The 8,857-nt window shown below is 41.3% G+C and overlaps 1 protein-coding gene across 2 annotated transcripts; it reads left to right on the top strand.

Annotated features, from left to right (window-relative positions):
• Positions 1 to 480: 480 nt before the first annotated feature.
• Positions 481 to 8,554, top strand: LOC311127105 (pleckstrin-like). 2 transcript variants are annotated; one of them, XM_084158868.1, is made up of 9 exons: positions 481 to 636; positions 2,378 to 2,533; positions 2,648 to 2,829; positions 5,023 to 5,114; positions 5,284 to 5,468; positions 5,719 to 5,823; positions 6,139 to 6,222; positions 6,479 to 6,551; positions 7,547 to 8,554. In XM_084158868.1, the coding sequence occupies exons 1-9, from the start codon at positions 595 to 597 to the stop codon at positions 7,684 to 7,686; spliced, it is 1,059 nt and encodes a 352-aa protein (XP_084014994.1). In that variant the 5' UTR covers positions 481 to 594; the 3' UTR covers positions 7,687 to 8,554. The 2 variants fall into 2 exon arrangements, with proteins under 2 accessions (XP_084014994.1, XP_084014995.1); XM_084158869.1 differs by having other exon boundaries at positions 495 to 636; positions 6,479 to 6,609; positions 7,547 to 8,391.
• Positions 8,555 to 8,857: the final 303 nt, after the last annotated feature.

Raw genomic sequence — 8,857 nt, forward strand, 5'->3', positions numbered from 1 at the left:
CAGCATATCGCACCCAACACTACACTTGTCTGTCCAATGCATGTACATAGCTTGCCCGCTCCATAGCAAGCTGCTCTATGCATTGGTGAAGTAATTTAATGTTGAGCTAAATGTAAAAAATGGTTTAAGAGGTTTAAAAAGGAACAGAAAGGAGCGATATAAACCGTTACTTTTTGGGGGTTTGAACCAGTTCAGAACTTTATTTTGCTGGTCGGAACAGTGGAACGGAACAAAAAACATAATGGTTCTGTTGAGAACAATACTATTGGAAATTATTTCGGTTCCAACCCCTGACGACAACCAAGGTTCAGTATCAAACAGTTACACAGGCATCCTCTCTTTGACCAAGTCCAAACAAAGAGAGAATGAGCTGTGGCCCTCCTTTTTTACTGCCACTGAGTAGGAAGAGGAAGCCATGCAAGCCGCCAGCATTGTGACACACCCCACTCAACTTCCCCCTATCTCTAGCAGAAGCACACAATACTGGAGGTCGTATGTGAGGGTGATGGGTGTTCCTCCTAAAACTACTATAGAAAAAGAGACTGACTGTGTCTTAATCAGTCACTCAGATATAGACACCAGCAGCCAGAGGACATGGAGCCAAAACAGATCAAAGAAGGATACATGGTCAAAAAGGTAAGGGTGATAGAGGAAAAATTGTTCCTGTCAAAAAAACGTGATTACTATAGGTATTTGTGTTTAATTAGGGCCATAATTTTATACTGTAGATGTGCTGTGGACAGCTTAGTTATTAGACAATAGATTATCTCACATTTGAGAACGTTAGGGACAAGATCCATCGATGGAGACGCTGACAAGAGCTGGTAACATCAAGTCAGCTGGCACTATGTTTGACTTTTTACATTTTAAGTTGTCAGTCAAGTGCTCTAAATATTTACTGTAGTGTTTTTGCAGACTGTAGTATACTGTAGTATTTACTGTAGTGTTTTTGGGGACATTACTGTAGTATTTACTAAAGTGTTTTTGTTTTATTATCTTTTACATAGAAGTCGGGGGCTTTCTCCTTGAGGAAACCTACTGGAGAAATACTAAAAGAGCAATTATGTCATAACGTGTAGGTAGGGCGAACTGGGTTCTGAACGGAGAGTTCAGCACTTCTGCTCTTGTCTATAACCATAGGGAACACAATATGGTATATACATGGCATGCTGGTTTCTCACATACGGGTGGCACAAATCCGGATATGGGTGAGGGGAATGGTCAGAATATATGAAAATTAAATACTGTAGTATTTACCATAGTTAAAAAATGTAATGTTTTTGTGGAATGTAGTGTTTTTGCGGACATTTTTGTAGTATTACTACAGTGTTTTTTTGTGGATAATACTGTAGTATTTACTATAGTATTCTACAGTATACTACAAAATTCTATATTAAGTACTACACATGATTGAGGAATACTACAGTGTGTAGTATAGTTTTCTACAGTACACTACAGTTTACTACATAATTCTATAGTAAGTACTGTAGTATTTATGTAAAGTAGCTCAGTTTAGAGAGAAATTAGCAGCAAACTGTTTCCCCCACAAACCACATTATCTGAAAATAGTCTTCACACTTTGTATTTCTCATGGCCTGACAAATGACTAACTCAGAGGATGGGTCCCATCACAACGGACTGACTCTTAGTCTGGCGTTAGATGAAGATAGATAACCCATGACCTCACTGGATTAATCTTAATCTATATAATTTAATCTATTGAATAGAAGATGATTATGTCATGTCACATACTATACTGTTCTTTGCATATAAAAATTTGCCTGTGCTATTCTTATGCATTCCAATCATTATCAGTTGTTCAGTATCATTGGATCATATTAGTAGCGCTATAGGTAGTGCCTGTGATAGCTTTGCATCATTACTCTCTATGGTGAACCGTTATCAACAAAGTTAAATGAAGATGAAACAAGAACATTTCACAAAACTGAGTATTGGATTGATGATTTCCAATGTGAATGTTTTCTTTTTGTATTTCCTTTTTTTTTGCTCTTGAATATATTCCCTATTTGTAAGGATTGATTAAGCAACACATTAAAATACTTAATACATTATTAATGTTAGCTATATACATTTCATGCCCAGCATCCAGGCAAGCCAATATGGAGGAAAGTCAATTTGGTAACACTTCACATGATGTTTATCTTATACCTATCTAATAACAATGTAATCTACTTTAAAATGGTTCTAATTGCATTGTATTTGTATTGTAGTAACAGAGTTGAGCGGTTGTGGAATATCTGTGGTATAGGGACAGATTAACTTGTGTAATAACAAAAACAGCTCAACTCAATGACTACGCAATTACAATGTGATTACAAATTCCATCAACATGTACATTTCCTCCTTTATTCTTCAGGGCACAGTGCTGAACACATGGAAGGTGGTGTGGGTGGTGTTGTCTGAAGATGGGGTGGAGTTCTTCAAGAGAAAGACAGACAGCGCTCCCAAAGGAATGATCCCACTGAAGGGAGCTGTTCTGACCAGCCCCTGTCAGGACTTCAGCAAGAGGACGGTACAGTCACATCACCTTTCACTGCTAAATAGGAGTGCAAGTGTCTATCAATACTGTAGTGACCCCCCCCCCCCCCCCCCCCCAACGTAAAGCAACATTGCCATTCTCTTGCAGTTGGTTTTTAAGCTGAGAACGGCCAAGAACCAGGACCATTACTTCCAGGCCACCCACCTGGAGGAGAGAGACTACTGGGTGAAAGACATCAAGAGGGCCATCACCTGTTTGCAGGGGGACAGAAAGTTCACCAGGAAGTCCACAAGGAGGTCCATTCGCCTCCCTGATACAGTCAACCTCAAGTAGGACCTATGACCTGACATACAAGCCACCTATAATCATTTTTTTTTTTTATAATCCACAACTACTCTTACAGGAGCTATCTATAGGTCTTCGGAACTATAATCATACAGTGAGGGAATTCATTATTTGATCCCCTTCTGATTTTGTATGTTTGCCCGCTGACAAAGAAATTATCAGTCTATAATTTTAATGGTAGGTTTATTTGAACAGTGAGAGACAGAATAACAACAACAAAAATCCAGAAAAACGCATGTCAAAAATGTTATAAATTGATTTGCATTTTTATGAGGGAAATAAGTATTTGACCCCTCTGCAAAACCTGACTTAGTACTTGGTGGCAAAACCCTTGTTGGCAATCACAGAGGTCAGACGTTTCTTGTAGTTGGCCACCAGGTTTGCACACATCTCAGGAGGGATTTGTTCCACTCCTCTTTTCAGATCTTCTCCAAGTCATTAAGGTTTCGAGGCTGACGTTTGGCAACTCGAACCTTCAGCTCCCTCCACAGATTTTCTATGGGATTAAGGTCTGCCGAGTGGCGCAGTGGTCTAAGGCACTGCATCGCAGTGCTAGCTGTGCCACTAGAGATCCTGGTTCGAATCCAGGCTCTGTCGTAGCTGGCCGTGACTGGGAGACCCCATGGGGCGGCGTACAATTGGCCCAGCGTCGTCCAGGGTAGGGGAGGGAATGGCCGGCAGGGATGTAGCTCAGTTGATAGAGCATGGCGTTTGCAACGCCAGGGTTGTGGGTTCGATTCCCACAGGGGGTATGAACAAATAAATAATGTATGCACTAACTAACTGTAAGTCGCTCTGGATAAAAGCGTCTGCTAAATGACTAAAATGTAAATGTAAAATGTCTGGAGACTGGCTAGGCCACTCCAGGATATTAATGTGCTTCTTCTTGAGCCACTCCTTTGTTGCCTTGGCCGTGTGTTTTGGGTCATTGTCATGCTGGAATACCCATCCACAACCCATTTTCAATGCCCTGGCTGAGGGAAGGAGGTTCTCACCCAAGATTTGACGGTACATGGCCCCGTCCATCATCCCTTTGATGTAGTGAAGTTGTCCTGTCCCCTTAGCAGAAAAACACCCCCAAAGCATAATGTTTCCACCTCCATGTTTGACGGTGGGGATGGTGTTCTTGGGGTCATAGGCAGCATTCCTCCTCCTCCAAACACGGCGAGTTGAGTTGATGCCAAAGAGCTCCATTTTGGTCTCATCTGACCACAACACTTTCACTCAGTCCTCCTCTGAATCATTCAGATGTTCATTGGCAAACTTCGGACGGGCCTGTATATTTGCTTTCTTGAGCAGGGGGACCTTGCGGGCGCTGCAGGATTTCAGTCCTTCACGGCGTAGTGTGTTACCAATTGTTTTCTTGGTGACTATGGTCCCAGCTGCCTTGAGATCAATGACAATATCCTCCCGTGTAGTTCTGGGCTGATTCCTCACCGTTCTCATGATCATTGCAACTCCATGAGGTGAGATCTTGCATGGAGCCCCAGGCAGAGGGAGATTGACAGTTATTTTGTGTTTCTTCCATTTGCGTATAATCGCAACAACTGTTGTCACCTTCTCACCAAGCTGCTTGGCGATGGTCTTGTAGCCCATTCCAGCCTTGTGTAGGTCTACAATCTTGTCCCTGACATCCTTGGAGAGCTCTTTGGTCTTGGCCATGGTGGAGAGTTTGGAATCTGATTGATTGATTGCTTCTGTGGACAGGTGTCTTTTATACAAGTAACAAGCTGAGATTAGGAGCACTCCCTTTTATACAAGTAACAAGCTGAGATTAGGAGCACTCCCTTTAAGAGTGTGCTCCTAATCTCAGCTCGTTACCTGTATAAAAGACACCTGGGAGCCAGAAATCTTTCTGATTGAGAGGGGGTCAAATACTTATTTCCCTTGTTAAAATGCAAATAAATTTATAACATTTTTGACATGCATTTCTCTGGATTTTTTTGTTGTTATTTTGGTTTCTCACTGTTCAAATAAACCTACCATTAAAATTATAGACTGATCATTTCTTTGTCAGTGGGCAAACGTACAAAATCAGCAGGGGATCAAATACTTTTTCCCCACACTGTATACACTAAGAGTCAAAAGTTTGGACACAACTTCTCATTCTGACCCGTACTGTAAGTCATTTGATAACTTTCAAAGTCTTGTCTACTTTGTTGTCTGCCATTTCTCAGTGAGCTTTACATTCTAATGAGAGACCAGGAGGATGGTGTCAAAGAGCTGAAGCTGGAGAAGCAGAAGAGAGTCTACAATCACTGCTTCACAGGTACAGTAGCACATAAATGTATTAGGATTTAGGTGACAGTGGATTTTATTTAACTTGTATTTATCCAGGTCATACTCAAGAGAGTAGTTTTGAGTCATTGAGTCTCATTGAGTCTCATTGAGATAGATCATACCACTTTTGATTATCTTCTTTATTCCTGTCTCTGCAGGTGGTACGGTGGTGGACTGGCTGATCTCTAAGGACAAGGCCAGGAACAGGCCTGAGGCTTTGATGTTGGCTACAGGACTCCTGAATGAAGGTTTCTTGCAGCCCGCAGGGGACGTGTCCAAAGAGGCGGTCGAGGGAGGGGCAGAGTCTGCCGTCCTCGATGACCCGGATGCACTCTACTACTTTGTGAGTGGATGGGTTGATTGTTGTTGTTGGTAATGTAGCTGCTAGTCTCAATATATTCTTCCATATATGCTAGAAGATATGGAGATATGGTGGTCCTTTGCTAGAAGACCACACAGACTGGGAAATGTTTGAACACTTCTGTTGTTAGAAACATACATACAAGCTATAATGTATTATAAGTGAGTATGATATGATGAGATGACATAATCCTGTATCCAAATGTTTCTTTACCTTGTATGGTGTGTTGCAGGCAGACAGTGGGTTCTTCTGTGAAGGCTACTCCAGTGATGAAGATGTGATTGTGAAGGAGGAGTTCAGGGGTAACATCATAAAACAGGGCTGCTTACTCAAACAGGTTAGACTGGAAACACTGTGTAAACACTCATTGAGTGGATATCTATGGAATAACTATTGTGATTATTACCTGATCTGATATGTTGGGATGTTCTGAATTATGCTTTATTCCATACTTAAAGGGGCAATCTGCAGGCAGAAGTTGTGTAAAGTGATAGATAGTCTATAAAAAGGATGTTTGCGATGAAGGAGGAAGTGAAAGTTCCTCACACAAAGCACCGTATCTGTGGTCGGTGCTGTTTTCACAACTGGTAGTAATCAGAAACAGAAGTGTCCATGAGGCTTTGTTTTCATGCTCTCTTTTTTTTCACCCCAGGGTCATCGGAGGAAAAACTGGAGCGTGCGGAAGTTCATCCTCCGGGACGATCCTGCTTATATTCACTATTACGACCCCACCAAGGTAAGGGATTAGAGCAGATTGGAACCTGACACAAAATTATTTTCAATTTCAATATAATTTTTCAAGAACATAACATGAAAAATTTGTCTTTCTCAATCTTTCCCTCGCTCTTGGCTAATGTCTTTCATTCAACTCCTTCCTGTCTTTGTCTCTCTAGCTAATCTGTTATTTTTTCTCTCTCTCCCTTTGCCATCAATCCCTCTTTCTCTCCCTTCTCCACCCTCTCTCTTCTTCCCCACCCTCTCTCTCTCTGTAGGGTGATGAGTACCCTCTGGGCTCTATCCACCTGCGAGGGTCTGTGATCACAGCGGTGGAGTTTGTTCCTGATGGTCAGTTAATTACTGGGGGGGGACATACACCGATCCAAGTCCCACACTGACTCACTGAGTATGTTTACGTGCACAGTAATAATTCGATATTACACTGATTATGGCAGTAGGCAGATCATGCAATAGTCATGTAAACACTTTACTTTGCTTATCTTAATCGGCGTAAGGTCAAAATTGAAGTAAGCATATGCCGATTAAAACACCTGTTTTTTTTATATCTCAAACTATTAGTACATGTAAACACTTTAATCGGTGTTCCAGTGGTGTATTTGATCTTCCAAGCGAGCCTTCCTCTTTAGCATGAGTGAAGTGAGTTCGGAACAACTGAATGTATGCATCTTAGAAGTAGTTTTCACATACAAACTTTATATGTCCGAACACAATCTCCCACAATAATCGCATTATTGTATGCATGTAACTGTACTCACTGTGACTTTGTGCTCGATTCAATCAGATCTGCTTTAGCCAATGTCTGCATTGTGGTTGTTTTGGCAGTGTCAGAGGTGGAGCTGAGTTAGAGCTGTCAAATCCACAAGTGGCTCCAGGCATTATACCTAAAGCTGACATTGCCATTGGCTGCACGGAGTTGCATTAACAGAAATCCCATGCAGCCTTGTTTACAAGTTCGAAAACACTGGAATGTGACATATAATCTACACCTTGATTAGGATTGTAGAAATCCTCATTATTTTGTTTAATGATTTTTCAATTTGAGCGTAATTAGTTCTGTATGGCCTACACGTTCTCATTCTGAACTTCGTGAATGGGGTGGGTGTGGCTTCGTGACCATTATCACAAGAGCAGCTGCTCACTGATTTGACTGCTCCAACCCAGTTCCACCTCTGACACCGCCAAAACATCCACTATGCGGGTGTCTGCTATCCCGGTCTGATTGAATCTAGGCCTCGGACTATGAAGTGTACTGTTTACTATTAGCAATTCCCGTTTAACTTGTTTGACAAACATTTTTTCTTCTTCATTGTTTCTTGGCTCAGCCAAGAGGTATGATGTTGATGGGAATCTTTTTGAGATCATCACTTCAGATGAGACGCACTATTTCTTCCAAGCGACTACAGCCGAGGAGAGGAAGGAGTGGATCAAAGCCATCCACACCGTGTCAAAAACCGGAAAATAATCACAACAGGCCACATAGCTAATTTGAACAATTTACATTGAGGGATATGGATTATGGTTGGCATGTACAAAGCCTTGTTGCAGAGCCAGAAGGAATCCACATTTAAATAATTTAGCCCTAGAATTTGAAGGATGAATGACTTATCCAAAATTCAGCTTTTACGAGTTTTATGTTTCTTATTGTATTTATGTTGAATGATTACAAATTTCCTGTACATATAGATCAAATGCCCCCTCACATGCTTTTCAAAATTCACCATGATGTGGGTGTACTCTCACCTTTAGATGTATTTATCACATGATATGAGATACAGGCAGGCTGTGAAGAAGGGTGCAATGTTCTCTGTGTAGAAAGGCATGAAGTTCTGTTATGGTTTCTGGTGTGGCCGTCTGCTTTTCCATCCAGCTGCCTGTAAAAGAATAGAATAATCTATTTAGAGGTAGGGAGAAGGAGGAGTTAGAAGAATCTCACTATTCCAGCCAGTTCCTATGACTGAACAAACACTTATCATATCCTGCCTCTGAGGACAATTGTCATTCTGTGGTTTTCATGATGTTCTTATCCCATATCACTTGATATGCACATGGTCTATGTACTGGCTGTATATCGCTGTGTTCTAACTCCAGTATCAATTCAATATCTACTCTTTGTCTCCACTTTCTGGTTTCTGTCAAAAAGTAAATGTCCAAAAAAGTTATGGTTTTCAAACAACCAAGAATTGTGACCCTATTATTTGACATGTACCTTTGATCTTTGACTCTCCTCGTGTTTATCTACTCCGACCGGGCGTTATGACATCCTGAAAGATGTAATGCCTCCAAATTCAATAAAAGGCAGGATTCAGGACTTTCATGAAAAGCAGCATATCAAACCACTATCCTCATTTATTAATTTCCCTCTCTACCTACTCTCCTACACAAACTAATCTCCATACAGTTAAAGAGATTTTCTGTATACTTTTTAGCTAGTAGTTTTGTATACCTTTTAGCTAGTAGTTATGAAAGCAGTGCCCAAGAGTCAAAAAGGGTCCCTGAAAATGGTGCACAATTGTGTACAATATCATCACGTAATTGCTCTTGAGCACATGCAGCGTGTGCACCAAGACAGTGAAAAACACTCTGGTGTTCATGTGGTGTGGATGTTGGGTGTGCATGTTGGGCTCACCCCGCAA

The sequence above is a fragment of the Coregonus lavaretus genome (assembly GCF_964263955.1).
Source record: "Coregonus lavaretus genome assembly, chromosome: 1".
Lineage (NCBI taxonomy): Eukaryota > Metazoa > Chordata > Actinopteri > Salmoniformes > Salmonidae > Coregonus > Coregonus lavaretus.